At 42.3% G+C, this 17592-nt stretch overlaps 1 protein-coding gene across 2 annotated transcripts in view; it reads left to right on the top strand.

Annotated features, from left to right (window-relative positions):
- The first annotated feature begins 4606 nt into the window (after positions 1–4606).
- The window catches only part of DYSF (dysferlin), a 438078-nt gene continuing 425092 nt past the window's right edge, over positions 4607–17592 (top strand). For both annotated transcript variants that reach the window (XM_056552799.1, XM_056552788.1), the window contains exon 1: positions 4607–4694. In XM_056552799.1, coding sequence (XP_056408774.1) covers positions 4607–4694 — 88 coding nt within the window. The remainder of the gene's footprint in view (positions 4695–17592) is intronic.

Here is a 17592-nt window from a genome sequence, read left to right as displayed (position 1 = left end):
CCCCTCACGGAAAGTAACAAGGGGTATAGTGAGCCTTAACACCCCACAGGTGTTTGACGAATTTTCATTAAAGTTGGATGGAAAAATGGAAAAAAAAAATCACAAAAATGCTGGTGTTACCCAAAATTTTTCATTTTCAAAAGGAAACATAGGAAAAAAGCCCCCCAAAATTTGTAACCCCATTTTTTCTGAGTAAGAAAATACCCCATATGTGGATGTACAGTGCTAAAGTGCTCTGCGGGCGAACTACAATGCTCAGAAGAGAAGGAGCGCCATTGGGATTTTGAAGATAAAATTTGTCCGGAATTGAAGGCTACGTGTGTTTACAAAGCCCCCATAGAGCCAGAACAATGGACTCCCCCCACATATGACACAATTTTGGAAACTACACCCCTCACGTAATGTAATAAGGGGCACAGTGAGCATTTACGCCCCACAGGTGTGAGACAGATTTTTGGAACAGTGGTCCGTGAAAATGAAAAATACAATTTTTCATTTCACAGCCCACTGTTCCAAAGATCTGTCAAACGCCAGTGGGGTGTAAATGCTCACTGCACCCCTTATTAAATTCTGTGGGTGGTGTAGTTTCCAAAATGGGGTCACGTGGGGGGGTCCACAGAGCCAACAGAGCGCTTTAAGTCCACACTTGGGGTATTTCCATACTCAGAAGAGATGGGGTTAAAAATTTTGGGGGGTATTTTGTCCTATTATCCCTTGTAAAAATTTAAAATTTGGGGGAAAACTAGCATTTTAGTGGAAAAAATAAATAAATCATTTACACATCCAACTTTAACAAAAAGTCGTCAAACACCTGTGGGGTGCTAAGGCTCACTTGGACCCCTTGTTACGTTCCTCGAGGGGTGTAGTTTCCAAAATAGTATGCCATGTGTTTTTTTTTTTTTTTTTTTTGCTGTTCTGGCACCATAGGGGCTTCCTAAATGCGACATGCCCCACAAAAACCATTTCAGAAAAACTCACTCTCCAAAATCCCATTGTCACTCCTTCCCTTCTGAGCCCTCTACTGCGCCCGCCGTACACTTGACATACACATATGAGGCATTTCCTTACTCGAGAGAAATTGGGCTACACATTTTAGGAAGATTTCTCTCCTTTTACCCCTTGTAAAAATTCAAAAACTGGGTCTACAAGAACATGACAGTGTAAAAAATGAAGATTTTGAATTTTCTCCTTCAATTTGCTGCTATTCCTGTGAAACACCTAAAGGGTTAACAAACCTTTTGAATGTCATTTTGAATACTTTGGGGGGTGCAGTTTTTATAATGGGGTCATTTGTGGGGCATTTCTAATATGAAAGCCCTTCAAATCCACTTCAAAACAGAACTGGTCCCTGAAAACTTTTGATTTTGAAAATTTTGTGAAAAATTGGAAAATTGCTGCTGAACTTTGAAGCCCTCTGATGTCTTCCAAAAGTAAAAACATGTCAACGTTATGATGCAAACATAAAGTAGACATGTTGTATATGTGAATCAATATATCATTTATTTGGAATATTAATTTTCCTTATAAGCAGAGAGCTTCAAAGTAAAAAAAAATGCAAAATTTTCAATTTTTTCATCAAATTTTGGAATTTTTCACCAAGAAACGATGCAAGTATAGACAAAATGTTACCACTAACGTAAAGTAGAATTTGTCACGAAAAAACAATCTCGGAATCAGAATGAAAGGTAAAAGCATCCCAGAGTTATTAATGCTTAAAGTGACAGTGGTCAGATGTGCAAAAAATGGCCGGGTACAACAGTGAAAATTGGCTGGGTCCTTAAAGGGTTAAGGAAGAGTGGTCCAACAATCCAGCGCTGAGAGGTGTAAGAAGCTTATTGATGGTGATAGGAAGCGACTGATTTCAGTTATTTTTTTCCAAAGGGTGTGCAACCAAATATTAAGTTAAGGGTGCCAATAATTTTGTCCAGACCATTTTTGGAGTTTGGTGCCTTAATTTCCAATTTGCTTTTTTCCTCCCATTTTTGGTTTAGTTCCAATACACACAAAGGGAATAAACATGTGTATAGCAAAACATGTGATACTGCAATCTTTTTTTGTGAGAAATACTAATTTTCTTGAAAAATTTCAGGGGTGCCAACATTTATGGCCATCTCCTGTATATAGTGATATGGACCATGCTGGTATAACCTGGGTATATACTGTATATAATATATATGTACAACTGGTAGAAGTTATATATCTCCTGTATATAGTGATATGGACCATGCTGGTGTAACCTGGGTATATATAATGTGTATAATTATATATGTACAGCTGGTATAAGTTATATATCTCCTGTATATAGTGATATGGACCATGCTGGTATAACCTGGGTATATACTGTATATAATTATATATGTACAGCTGGTATAAGTTATATATCTCATCTCCTGTATATAGTGATATGGACCATGCTGGTATAACCTGGGTATATACTGTATATAATATATATGTACAACTGGTATAAGTTATATATCTCCTGTATATAGTGATATGGACCATGCTGGTATAACCTGGTATATACTGTATATATATATATATATATATATATATATATATATATGTACAGCAGGTATAAGTTATATATCTCCTGTATATAGTGATATGGACCATGCTGGTATAACCTGGGTATATACTGTATATAATATATATGTACAACTGGTATAAGTTATATATCTCCTGTATATAGTGATATGGACCATGCTGGTGTAACCTGGGTATATACTGTATATAATTATATATGTACAGCTGGTATAAGTTATATATCTCATCTCCTGTATATAGTGATATGGACCATGCTGGTATAACCTGGTATATACTGTATATATATATATATATGTACAGCTGGTATAAGTTATATATCTCCTGTATATAGTGATATGGACCATGCTGGTATAACCTGGGTATATACTGTATATAATTATATATGTACAGCTGGTATAAGTTATATATCTCCTGTATATAGTGATATGGACCATGCTGGTATAACCTGGGTATATACTGTATATAATTATATATGTACAGCAGGTATAAGTTATATATCTCCTGTATATAGTGATATGGACCATGCTGGTATAACCTGAGTATATACTGTATATAATTATATATATATGTACAGCTGGTATAAGTTATATATCTCCTGTATATAGTAATATGGACCATGCTGGTATAACCTGGGTATATACTGTATATAATTATATATGTACAGCTGGTATAAGTTATATATCTCCTGTATATAGTGATATGGACCATGCTGGTATAACCTGGGTATATACTGTATATAATATATATGTACAGCTGGTATAAGTTATATATCTCCTGTATATAGTGATATGGACCATGCTGGTATAACCTGGGTATATACTGTATATAATATATATGTACAGCTGGTATAAGTTATATATCTCCTGTATATAGTGATATGGACCATGCTGGTATAACCTGGGTATATACTGTATATAATATATATGTACAGCTGGTATAAGTTATATATCTCCTGTATATAGTGATATGGACCATGCTGGTATAACCTGGGTATATACTGTATATAATATATATGTACAGCTGGTATAAGTTATATATCTCCTGTATATAGTGATATGGACCATGCTGGTATAACCTGGGTATATACTGTATATAATATATATGTACAGCTGGTATAAGTTATATATCTCCTGTATATAGTGATATGGACCATGCTGGTATAACCTGGTATATACTGTATATAATATATATATGTACAGCTGGTATAAGTTATATATCTCCTGTATATAGTGATATGGACCATGGTGGTATAACCTGGGTATATACTGTATATAATTATATATGCACAGCTGGTATAAGTTATATATCTCCTGTATATAGTGATATGGACCATGCTGGTATAACCTGGTATATACTGTATATAATATATATATGTACAGCTGGTATAAGTTATATATCTCCTGTATATAGTGATATGGACCATGCTGGTATAACCTGGATATATACTGTGTATAATTATATATGTACAGCTGGTATAATTATACATTATCTGTATATAGTGATATGGACCATGCTGGTATAACCTGGGTATATACTGTATATAATATATATGTACAGCTGGTATAAGTTATATATCTCCTGTATATAGTGATATGGACCATGCTGGTATAACCTGGGTATATACTGTATATAATATATATGTACAGCTGGTATAAGTTATATATCTCCTGTATACAGTGATATGGACCATGCTGGTATAGCCTGGGTATATAGTGTATATAATTATATATGTACAGCTGGTATAAGTTATATATCCCCTGTATATAGTGATATGGACCATGCTGGTATAACCTGGGTATATACTGTATATAATTATATATGTACAGTAGATGTAGCCACCATGTGTGCAGCGTCATAGAGGGGTCTGAAGACTTATTTTAGTAAGAGGGTAGACACCTGCTCTACCGAGTGGTCATAGGCAGGGCTGTGTGTGACAGGGCTGATGAGCTCAGACTTCTCACTAGGACAGAGCAGGAGAAGGGAGGGAGACTATCACTCCCAGCTCAGTGCAGTCAGTGACAACGTGCTTCCGCCACTGCTGCTGCTGTTTTAATCAGCTGCAATGCTGAGAGTATTCATCCTCCATGCAGAAAATGTGCAGACCCCAGACACCGACATCAGCGATTCGTACTGCTCGGTGGTCTTCCAGGGTAAGAGGCTTGCTTGGGTTCCTGGGGGGGCTGACTGGCATGGGGCTTGCACTATACAGCGATGACTTTGCAGCTCACAACAGCTGAGAAGGGTATTTATGGAAAGTAAGGAGATGACCTGCAAAGCACTAACTATCGGATAGCCTGGGTCTGGTCACTGGATATACACATGGGATACAGTGAAAGGGTTCAGTCAGCTGGGAAATACCCCATACAAAAGGATCACTGCTTGTTCTCAACATGACGGCCTCATGGTCAATATTAGTGTCATCTCAGTGAACTTGGTAGTAATAATAGTATTATCATCATCTTAGTATTCTGGTTATTATCTGCAGTCATATCAGGCCTCCTGTACATAGGCATACTTATCAGTCAGGATTGTCACATTTTCCTGAATACATTACTACAAGACAAGAAGGACGGACAGTATACAGATTACATTTACAGGTATATCCTGATATGATGGTATGCCCCCCTCATCACTCCCTGTGCCATTTCATCCCCCCTTCATTACACTGTGCCATTTCATCCCCCCTCTTGTACCACTTTATTCCCCTTCTTGATCCCTCCCATGTGCCACCTCGTTCCTCCCCTTTGAACCCTTTTTGTGCCACATAATTCCCCCATGCCATTCCATTTCATCCCCACCGCTTGATCCTCCCATGCCATTTCATTGCCCCCTAATGACCACCCCCTTTGTCACATCGTTGTCCCCCCATTATCATCATTTTTGCCACATCACTCCCCCCCCCTTGATACTTCACTATGTCATTTCACCCCCCCCCCCCTCCCCAAGTCACATAACTCCCTTGATCCCATGATGTGCCATTGCATTTTCACCTGGCCTGTGTCTTTTGGTGTGCTTTGGCAGGCCCCGGTGTAGTCTTGGGCGATCTGACGAGTGACCTTCTTCTGTGCCGCTCCTCGGCACAGCGTCAGGTACATCACCTGTCAGTCTCGGCAGCTGACTGATTACAAGTCAAATCAGCATCAGCGCCATGTCCACTTAAAGGGGTACTCCGCTGCTTGGAACTGTTCCGAATGGTGGAGACGGCACCGGTAGCTCGTGACGTTATATACCTGCCCCCTCATGACGTCCCGCCCTGCCCCCTCAATGCAAGTCTATGGGAGGGGGCAGGGCAGGACGAGGCTATGACATCATGAACTGCCGTCTCCAGCATTCAAAACAGTTTGTTCCAAGCGCTGTTCCAAACGCTGAGCAGCGGAGTACCCCTTTAATAACAGTGATCATTGGCGGCTGCCAGTTTGGAAAGCCTTACCCTGCTGTGTCTGTGTCTGAAAGTCTAACCTAAACTGAATCTAAAATGCAAGTATTCATGGCATGCTCCATGCTGAGTTACAGAGGTGTATATAACATTGTTGTGATGTTGGGAAATATTTCTGTAATACAGGACTATACACAAGGAGTATGTTTCAACAAGGACTGCCATTCCAGTTTTGCTCTGTGCCTGATGTCTCATTACTGATTCCTATAGCATCTATATAATAAGAAACTTAAAACCAAAAGCAGGTTTAATTGTGGAGGATAAGCAAAAGACCAATCTATTAAATTATTTTGTCTCTACTGTATTCACACAGAAATCACATGAGGAATGATGTAAAATCTTCATTAAAGGGTACCTCTCATCAAAAAAACTTTTGATATATTATAGATTAATGTATGCAGAATAACTTTACAATTGCATGTTATTAAAAAATATTCTTCTTTCTATTTAATTTTCCACTTTGAAGAAATGACCACTAGGGGTCTCCCTACCAGTCCTGGCAGCAAGCATTTCAGACTCATGCTGGAGTCCTAAACACTACGAGCTGCCAGTCTGCTTTGTTCACAAAGGAGAACAATCCCCCCCCCCCCCCCCCCTGCAATCTCAAGAGCGGGGATCCAAGTATCTAGTAGGAATGGAGCGGTAGGTCGTACATGTGCAAGACCACACCATTAAAAATCTTTAAGAGCACAGGAGTAGAGTGCCCAGCTTTCGCCGAAGCTCTCATAGACCCAGAGTTATCAAACTGTGTGAGAGAAAAAAATGTAGTGATTTTCCCATAGCAACCAATCACCGCTCAGCTTTCACTTTACCAGAGCTCGTTAGCTGAACTGTGATTGGTCGCTGTGGGAAAATCTCTCCACTTGTTTGTTAAATCTGGGCCATAGACAATGAATGGAGTGATGGCATCTTCTTCCAAGGTGCGACTTGGGTCCTATTCTTCTGGACAATTCTAAACATCTTGGACTCTAGGCTAATTAATTTTATTATAGTAAATTGTAGCAAAAGGCTGAAAACTGGAGAAAAAGATGTGCTGCTGATGGCATTAGTCATGGTCACCCAAGCGTGAAGCAATAGAAATCCTCTTACCCTTCAAAGAGACGTCATGGAGAACCTTTTTAGCACAAACCACAACTTCTCTTATATGACTTCTCTTGACGCGAGGTATGGACACTTGAGCATGGAATAAACATGTAACGGTTGTCACTCTTGGCCTGTAAAAATAGAAGTGATTTGATTGGTTGCTATGGGCAACTGCTCCACTTGTCCTTTGCACAGATTTTGATAAATCTTCCCCATGTTTAGTCCCAGAACCGCAGTAAACCTCTTCTGAACTCTAAGGTCAGGTTACACCCAAGATGCTTGAAGGCTTTTGGTCAAACCTTTCACGGAGTTGTGGGTCTAAAGGTTCCCATACACTTAAATGGGCACCGTCAGATATAAAACCTTTTGATATGTTGTAAAGCATGCAAAACCAATTTGCAATTGCTTTAATAAAAAAAAAATTTCAGTATTTCCAGATTAAGTCTGCCTGGAAGACGGAGCACTTCATTATGATGCCCCCTCCCCCGACAGTCCCCCTTCCCTTCCAGTGAGACTTGTCAAGTAAGGAACAGACTGAGACCAAAAATAGGCCTGGGCATATAAGAGTATGTGCCATTTTTTTTAATTTTTTTTGGTGGGAGTCACAGGAGTCAGGCTGGAGGCTGTATGCCTGTGTACTGCCCCACTTCAGTGTTCCGACCACCGCTCTTCCAGTCCGGTGTTTACTTCACAGTCTCCTGGTGTGAGGAGAAGGGGGGAGGGGCATGAGTACACTGCTGCCTGTGAGCAGATGATGAAAGAAGCTGGGGACTGAATGGAGGATTTTTTTTTATTTTTTTAAAGGAAGTATCCTTGAATGTATATGTGTGAGTGGATATAAGTATGTGTGTAAATATGTGTTGTCTAGGTAATGTGAATGTGTATGAATAAATTAAGTCAGTGTGTGTGTGTGTGTGTATGTATCTAAACATTGCTGTAAATCTCAGTTTTACCAATCATATGCCTCCAGCTGTTGCAAAACTACAACTCAAAGGATGTGTGGGCATGCTGGGAGCTGTAGTTTTGCAAAAGTTGTAAGAACACAGTGTGTGTGTATAGCATAAAACCAGAAAGGAAAGGGTTACAGATGTGCACTCCCCTGAGCAGTGACTGAGGAGAGTGCAGGAGGGGGAGTGGTTATCACCTGAGGAGAAGAAAGGGACCTGCCCCCCTGCTTTTGGTCGACAGCATTAATTAATTAAAATAAAGCTGAGAGAAATATAGGTCATAGACACATAAAAATGATATGTACATGGTCAGGATGAGATACTGAGCAACATATAACAGCTTTGTTTTTTTTTTTGGGGGGGGGGATCTGACAGGTATGCTTTCAATTGTTGTATTCACAGCCACTATAGTACAGAGCCCTATTGCCTTCAGGGGCCTTTGTGACCGATATGTCGCTACTTACTCCCAGAATTGCCTTGACCAACCTTAGTTGCATGCGTGTTGCTTGCACACCAGTCACATTTGTACAGGCTCTTAATACAGTTCAGTTCCATAGGGTCTTTCTAAACATAGCATAAAGGTATGTTCACTCTGCAGAATCTCTACCCGAAGAGTTTCCAGGTGAGATTCCGTCTGAGCGGCAGCTGATAAATTCCTTTTGGCACTAGGAAGGCGCAGACCTCCAGTGTTACTATTAATGGCAATGCAGTTGGTGCATAATTGGCCAAAAGAATAAACATGTTCATTCTTTCGCCGTGTTAATTTCTGTGGCGGCATTTTCAACTTCCACATTGTAAATGGGTCAGCTGAGGACCTATTCTCCTCAATGCTAGATTAGTGTAGCAGAATCTCTATTTGGAATCCTGTGCGGAGATTATGAAGTGTGAACCTATTTTACACCTCAACTTGACAGCACTCCTCCCGGCAGAGTAACACTGCCATGGCACCAGTAAAAGATACTATAGTCTTGCATTTGTTGTGCACACTCGCCTGGCTATGACTTCTGCCTACTCCAAAGGCTGTCCGGGCATGCTAGGAGATGTAGTTTTGCAACACCTGTAGGCACCCTGGTTGGGAAACACCAGCCTCCTAACTGAGCTGCACAGATTCCCCTGGCATTCCATGTGGTCTCAGCCACACACTGACTAACTTCCTACTTTCAGCCTATGTATATATAGTCTATAGCAGTATAGTGGCACCCATCTACATTACAGGCATAGATTCATTCCATCGAATTACATGCAGTTGATATTAAGCACATTACAACACAGTAGTCCAAAATATAACAATACAACTCAGAAGTTCACCCTGCATATATCATTTTAGCTCAGGGCTGTCTAGACTGACACATTGTAACAAATAATCAACTATATGAGCTGGAATTTTTTTTTGCCTGTACCTGTTTTCAGTTTTCACATAAACAAGAATCTTTCCATATCTTAAAAAGAATTCACTATATTAAAACGCTTAACAAATTTGCACTAGATTTAGGGTTATCCAGGATTAGAAAAGTTGGTGTCTAGCAAAAAAAGAGCTCCACTCTTGTCCTCAGGTTGTGTGTGGTATTGCAGCTTGATCCTGTTGACGTTAAATGAGCCAAGTTAAATAAAAGTAAATTGTACACTCTATGCTAGCCAGGTAGTTGTGTATCTGAGACCACTCGTCTGCAATACTAGTTCCTGTGCAGGGTCTTCAAGGACCAGCTAGCCCGTTTTCATAATGGTGGCCACACACAGGAACAAACTCTTTAATATTTATTCTCTTCAGGACTCTCCTGTTGATACCTTATTGCAATGTAGCTCAGAGTGATGTCACATCATGTTGACTGTATGGAAAACATTAGCTTCCCACTGTATGGTCTTCTACTGGTTTGAGGTTCTCCTGGATGACAAAGTTTGGGAATCCCTGCCAAAGACCATTGGACATGGTTACGTTGGCTCCTGTAGGTGGAGTGACCTTATCACGCAGCCATGATATGAATGCTGCTGATTCTCTACGGGTTATTATTAGTAGATTCCTCCTACTTCTGAGGTCACTGCCAGGAAGACTCCTCAGCTTCTTGTAATGGGAGTCATATACGCAGGGTACATGTACATGTAACATCCAGAAAACTCCTTCATGGAAGTAACAGCTTTTTGGGTGGTTAAATGTAACCTCCACATTGGAGGCACTGTTTGCAAAATATTAAAGGAGTACTCAAGTTAAAGGGGTATTCCAGGCAAAACCTTTTTTTTATATATCAACTGGTTCCGGAAAGTTAAACAGATTTGTAAATTACTTCTATTAAAAAATCTTAATCCTTCCAATAGTTATTAGCTTCTGAAGTTTTCTGTCTATCTGCTCAATGATAATGTCACATCACGGGAGCTGTGCATGATGGGAGAATATCCCTTGCATGATGGGAGAATATCCCCATAGGAGCTGGACAGCTACCGGGATGTGAGTCATCAGAAAGCAGTTAGACAGAAAACAGCAACTCAACTTCAGAAGCTAATAACTATTGGAAGGATTAAGATTTTTTTAATAGAAGTACTGTAATTTACAAATCTGGTTAACTTTCCGGAGCCAGTTGATATAAAAAAAAAAGTTTTTGCCTGGAATACCCCTTTAAATAAAACTTAACCCCTATCTAAAGGATAAGGGATAAGTTATAGATCCCGGGGGTCCAACCGTTCCTGCATGGGACTCTGGCAGTCCCCAGGAAGGAGGCATGACAACCCCCGCAAGAAGCCAGGCCGACCCCCCCCCCCCCCCCATGTATTTTCATGTTGCCCACCAATTCGTGCGGGTTCGGGATACCCCCTTTCTGGCGTCTGCTGGGGATGGTCCCGTGCAAGAAATCCCAGCAGTGGATCCCCCCTGTGATCTAAACCTTTGGATAGGGGATAAGTTTTATTTCACTGGAGTACTCCTTTAAGGAATTGCTGGATTAACATTTTTTGGGATCTATTTTGGAATAATGACAAATTATAAGCATCCCAGAGCTAGGACGACTGGAAAGATGCTCAAAATTTTGCACATGAAAATCTATTAAAAAAATTGTTACATAGTTGAATAAAAGTTGAAAAATACCAGAGTATGTCAAGTTCAACCTTTTGTGTTCCTGCTGTGTTGATCCAGAAAAAGGCAACAAAACCCTTATGAGGCTGATGCCAGTAGCCCCATACCAGGGGGAAGACATTCTTCTCGACTCCAATACGGCAATCAGAATGAATCCCTGTGTAAAGGAGTTTTAGAGATGTCCAACTGTATTCTAATGAACTCTTAGAATGTCCACAACCGGACCTCCAGGCCTTTACTTGTTTAAGACAAGCTGCCCTGTTGTAGGACTGGGAAGAAGGGCTTCAGGCTTACATTTACACTGACAGTAATCAGGTTAATCCAGCTGCAGTTTCTCTTACTGCTCACACAGGCTGTACTGGAATTGCTTCTGATCTCTCCAACTCTCCAGCAGGTCTCTCCCAGCTGCTGCAGCACTTATTTTTTCCCTTTTATTTCTTATTCAAATACAAAAAGAACAGAATATCACACTCAACTTTATCAGTACAATAAATACCCTTACCACCCACTCTACCCTTCCCAGTCCTACATTTATTAATCCATTAGATGGCAGGGAGCCAGGAGGTCAGGGGACTTTTACACAGTATCACTTTATCATTAATTTACCCATCCTATAGAAGTTTATATTTAAAAAAATGTTTATCACCCTTTAATAATTCATCATTTAATAATCTAATAATCCCCCTGTCAGTTCTACAATCCATTTCATCTCCTGCCCTCCAGATTCCCCACCTCTTTACATTTCAACATCAACAACAACAACCAGTGAAAAGAAAAAACTCTTCTCTCTAGAGATGAGCGAATCGAATCTGACGAACCCGAATTCGTTACGAATTTCAGGAAAAATTCGATTCTGATCGAATACGAACTTCGCCGCGATTCGAGCGCACGAATTGCTTTATTACACTCCATTTTCCTGGGTTCTAGGCTGTTTTAGACCTAAGATGGTGGCTCCACATGTGAGTACATGGGGCAAGGCACCATGGGAGGGCCGGAAGCTGGCGCGGGAATCAAGGTAGGCGGGCTGACCCTAAATCACATGTCAGATGCAGCCTATCAGTGTTCACTGACCCCTGTGATGTGACAGTCCTATATAATCGGCGGCCATCTTCCCTCTGGTCATTTCTCCTATGCACGAGATAGGGAAAGGAAGTGACTGCACGTCTGTGTGCTGATCGCATACAACGGCGTTATACAACATCCAACCGCTACGATTAGCGATGACATCAGCATTAGGGAAAGACACAGGGCACAGTGTTTCTGCTGTTCTGACCGAGAACGACTCTAGCAAAACCTCGTATTCTCCTTACTCCATATAACAGGCATAGAGGTGCTGCATAGCAGTCACCTGTGTCATAGATCTCACAGCTGTTTTACCTGTATGGAGCATCTAATCTCCTCTTTTTTCAGCCCAATTGAGTTTTTTCTGTTGCTCCACAAATCTGATTCTCACAATTGTGTGACAGAGTGCAATTTAGGGTGTAATCCCTGTAAAAAAAATAAAAAAAAAATTCTGTGGTGCTGCCCAGTTGGGTCCTGCTGCTGTTCAGAAATAGGTCATATTAGTGTGGACTTTAGTGCCTTTTACCATTTTTCACCTGTTAATCTGTCTCTGTGCTAAATTCAGTGTTATACCACACGTGCTGCTGTATGAAAGAAAAAAAAAGTTTTTTCTGCGTATAAATACGCTCAACAGTGCGCTCATCATTGCAAAGGGCCTACATACAACAAATTATTTACTACCTGTATTTCTGTCTCGGTGCTAAATTCAGTGCTATTCCACACATTAGTATACACCGGCTGGTGTATACAACAAAAAAAGAATTTTTTCTGCGTATAAATACGCTTAACAGTGCGCTCATCATTGCAAAGGGCCTACATACAACAAAGGATTGTACTATTTAGTAACTGTTATTCTGTCTCTGTGCTAAATTCAGTGCTATTCCACACATTAGTATACACCGGCTGGTGTATTAAACAAAAAAAAGCGTTTTTTTCTGCATAGAAATACGCATATCAGTGCGCTCATCATTGCAAAGGGCATACATACAACAAAGGAGTGTACTATTTAGTAACTGTTATTCTGTCTAGGGCCTATATACTTTGAAAGGACAGCCGTAAGTAATCGCCTGCTGCTGTTCTAGACAAATACCGTTTAAAGAGTAGTGTGGCGTATTGTAGCACCCTCATAAACGCACTAAGTATGTCAGGCAGGGAAGTGCCAGGATGTGCACAGAGAAGGGGCAGAGGCCTACATACGTCAGGCAGAGTTGGCAGCAGACTTGGGGCGAGTGGCAGCAGGAGTCGTAGCAATAGGCCTGAGCTCCCGTTAACACCCAGCGGTCGTGTCGTCGACCCATCTCTCCTCGTCAATTGGTTTGCACGCTCATCCCCATCATCACAAGCGACATCTGACAACCCCAGTCAAGAGTCGGTGGGTTCCTCAGACACAACCCACAGTTGGCATGGCCCAGGAGCAGTCCCCGTAATCCCATTGCCTTTGTCCTATGCTGTTCCCTCTCCCAAATAAGTATCTCATGCTTTGGGTTCAGCTCCACTATTTAGCGAGGACGATGTAATAGAGGACAGTCAGCAGCTAATGGGCAGCCAAGAATGTGAGGAGACATGCGTCGCTTGCTCCGCAAGGCGGCCAAGTAGTGATGCGGAGAGTGACGTGGGAGGCGGTGTTGCAATTGTTCAGGGTCCTGAGGCAGACACTGTTGTGGAACACGAGGAGGACATCAGTGACGTGCACACATCTTTTGATGATGATGAAGCCGATCGCAATTGGGAGCCGGGTGCAGAAGCCGGGGCTTTATCAGGAGAAGAGATTTGCTCTTTGTCTATGAGGCAGCAAGGCGGTAGCACGGCTGGCAATCAGCGTGGTGGTGGCAGTAGTGGAAATTCAGGAGCCAAACGTGCCAGGGGGAGACCACCTGCTTTGCGGCAAGCTACCATTCTGGGAGGTAGTGGAACAGGGGTTCCTGGAGACGGCGCCAATAGCAGTCAAATAGTGCGGACTGCGGGTGGGAAAATCAGCTACTCTGCGGTGTGGTTGTTCTTCATAAAGAATCTGGAGGACCTTAGCGTAGCCACATGCAAAATCTGTCAGCAGAAAGTGAAGCGTGGCCAGGGTCCCAATCTCGGCACCACGGCCCTGTGTCAACACATGATTCGCCACCATAAAGCGGCCTGGGATAACCGTGGCTCCGAGGTAGTGGTCCAGCGTGCCGCATCACCCAGTGGCCATCCGCTCCCTCCGTCATCCAGCCAAGGCTCCAACACCTCAGCCGAAGTCAGTCATTCCGCCAACAATCGATAGGAGAAGCCATGTCCAAGAGACAACAGTATGCACCCACTCATCCAATGGCGCAGAAGTTGAATGTGCTCCTGTCCAAGTTGCTGGTGTTGCAGTCCCTCCCTTTCCAACTGGTGGACTCTGCAGCTTTCAGGGAATTGATGGCTTGTGCCGAGCCCAGGTGGAGAGTCCCAAGCCGTCATTTCTTTGCGAAGAAGGCAGTACCAGCCCTGCATAAGTTTGTACAAGAGAAGGTGGGCCAGTCCTTGAGCCTGTCGGTGTGTTCAAAAGTGCACGGCAGCGCCGACGTGTGGAGCTGTAACTACGGGCAGGGACAATACTTGTCTTTTACGGCCCACTGGGTAAATGTTGTTCCTGCACAGCCACAACAGCAACTTGGACAGGTCACACCGCTTCCTCCTCCACGCTCTCGCTCCCAGGCAGTTGGTCCTTTTACAGTGTGCGCCTCCTCCTCCTCCCCCGTGTCCTCGGCCTCCACTTCAATGTGAACGAGTGGCAGCTCATACGTGACACCTGCCGTTTGCTGAGGCCCTTTGAGGAAGCCACATTTTTTGTTAGTCGCTGGAATTACGCCATGAACGACGTAATTCCACTCCTACATTTACTCCAAAAAATGATTGAAAACATGGCTGGTCACGGCAATGGAGATGTTGCGCCTACATCAGAAGTCCTGTGGGGGATGAACTGGAGGAGGAGGAGGAGGATGATGAGGGGCAGAGCGGAGCACAGTTTACGGTGGATGAGATGGCCGGTGTTTCTAGTCATTGGACAGGAGAGGAGGAGCAGGAGCAGCCAGAGGAGCTGGAGAGTTATTACGAGGGAGGCGAGACAGAGGACCCAGACACACCGTGGCAGTATAAAGTGGAGATGGAGGCATGTAGTCCCAGCGAGTCACTGTCACAAATGGCACGATGCATGCTGAGTTGCTCGCGTAGTGACCCCCGAATTGTAAAAATTTCAAACAATGTCAACCATCAGTAAATGCACAGATGACATACAGGTAAAATGACCACCGGGGAGATTTATCAAAACCTGTCCAGAGGAAAAGTTGCCCAGTTGCCCATAACAACCAATCAGATCCTGCATTATAGAGTCTTCTGAACTGCTGTATATGCGCTTGTTTTTACACAAAGGTATTTCGTCAGACAATTTCAAAAAAAAAATTGCTGTTTTTTGGGGTGGATTGTGAAGCCTGGGTGTGTACTCGTGCATCAGTCAACTCCAGGCTGTGTCTTTCAGGCAATCTATGGGTTACTGATGCAGCTGAGGTGGGGCCTGGGTCTAGGAATTTAAATTAAGAAAAAAAAATAAAAAACTGTGTGGTTCATTATTTTTGAGAAGAAAGTCTTTGGGTGGTCCACCGTCCTGCATTATAGAGTCTTCTGAAATGTTGGATATGCGCTTGTTTTTACACAAAGGTATAATATATATTTTTTTTATTATACAATTTTGTTGATTTTGGGGCGGATTGTGAAGCCCTGTGTGTACTGGTGCATCAGCCAACTCCAGGCTGTGTCCTTCAGGCAATAAATGGGTTCCTGATGCCGCAGAGGTGGGGCCTGGGTCTGGGAATTTAACATTTTTGGATAGCGGGTGCTACCTATGAGAAATCTTTGTCAAACATTTCTCATATTGTGTTGTTTTTTTGGGGGGATTGTGAAGCCCTGGTGTGTAGTGTACTCGTGCAACAGCCAACTCCACACTGTGCCATTCAGCCAATATATGGTGTCCTCATGCTGCCAACACCTCCACGCTGTGCCATTCAGTCACTATATGGTGTCCTCATGCTGCCAACACCTCCACGCTGTGCCATTTAGCCACTATATGGTGTCCTCATGCTGCCAACATGTCCACGCTGTCCATTCAGTCACTATATGGTGTCCTCATGCTGCCAACACCTCCACGCTGTGCCATTCACCCACTATATGGTGTCCTCATGCTGCCAACACCTCCACGCTGTGCCATTCAGCCACTATATGGTCTCCTCATGCTGCCAACACCTCCACGCTGTGCCATTCACCCACTATATGGTCTCCTCATGCTGCCAACACCTCCAAGCTGTGCCATTCACCCACTATATGGTCTCCTCATGCTGCCAACACCTCCACGCTGTGCCATTCACCCACTATATGGTCTCCTCATGCTGCCAACACCTCCAAGCTGTGCCATTCATCCACTATATGGTGTCCTCATGCTGCCAACACCTCCACGCTGTGTCATTCAGTCACTATATGGTCTCCTGACACTGATGCCACCACCAGGCTCTGTCATTGTGCTGCTGTGCAGCAGTGAATCTAAGAGCGATGCCGGTAATCTGCATGTTATTCTGAATAACAGTATTATTTCACTACCCAGGCACACTCCATATGTGTTTTAGAACACAGCAAAGTGTTCTATACCCCTATAGAGGCTGTATGTAGGCTAGAAATAGCCTTTTTTAATATCGATTCGCCGCGAACAAATTCGGATCGAAACAAACTTTTTCGGAAAATTCGGTGAATCGGCCGAATCGAATTTTTGAAAAGTTTGCTCATCTCTACTTTTCTCCTCTCCACAAAATAACCTTCTATCTTCCGCATATTATTATAGCATTCAACACAACTAGGACTCATAGGCGATATCCAATTTTTGATAATCAACAGACTAGCATAAAAAAGCATCCTCAGACTTCTTTTTTTTAATCTTTTTACTAGCTTTTATATCTGAGCCATCTCCCAGGATTGCCAACAGGGGGGAAACTCTATACGTATGCCAATTATCTCCTCAACCCTGCTGTATACTTCTTTCCAATAATTAACAATCTCAGGCCAACTCCATAATATATGCATGCATGTCCTGCCTTCTCTATATTACATCTATTACAATTACTACCTCTTATACCTATCTTTTCCAAAATAAGAGGCAAATAATAGTCTATGCACAATATTAAACTGCATACTGCTGATAATTCTAATTTGGAGATACATAGCTAATATTTCTCAGTACAATATCCCACTTTGTCGCTCCAATGCGTTCGATCTCTTCCTTCCATTGGTGAAAACTCCTACGTAATCATTTATTTTTAGATGACCTTACCAGGGCTGTGTATACATATGAGATATATATATATATATTTTTTTTTTTACTATTTTACCTCAAATTACTCTATTCATTATCTCAGGATATACTGAATGTATGTTACCCCCTTTACCAATAAATTCAA

Source organism: Hyla sarda, chromosome 1 (genome assembly GCF_029499605.1).
Source record: "Hyla sarda isolate aHylSar1 chromosome 1, aHylSar1.hap1, whole genome shotgun sequence".
Lineage (NCBI taxonomy): Eukaryota > Metazoa > Chordata > Amphibia > Anura > Hylidae > Hyla > Hyla sarda.
Note: the sequence above shows the minus strand (reverse complement) of the source record. Positions and strands in the feature narration are given on the sequence as shown.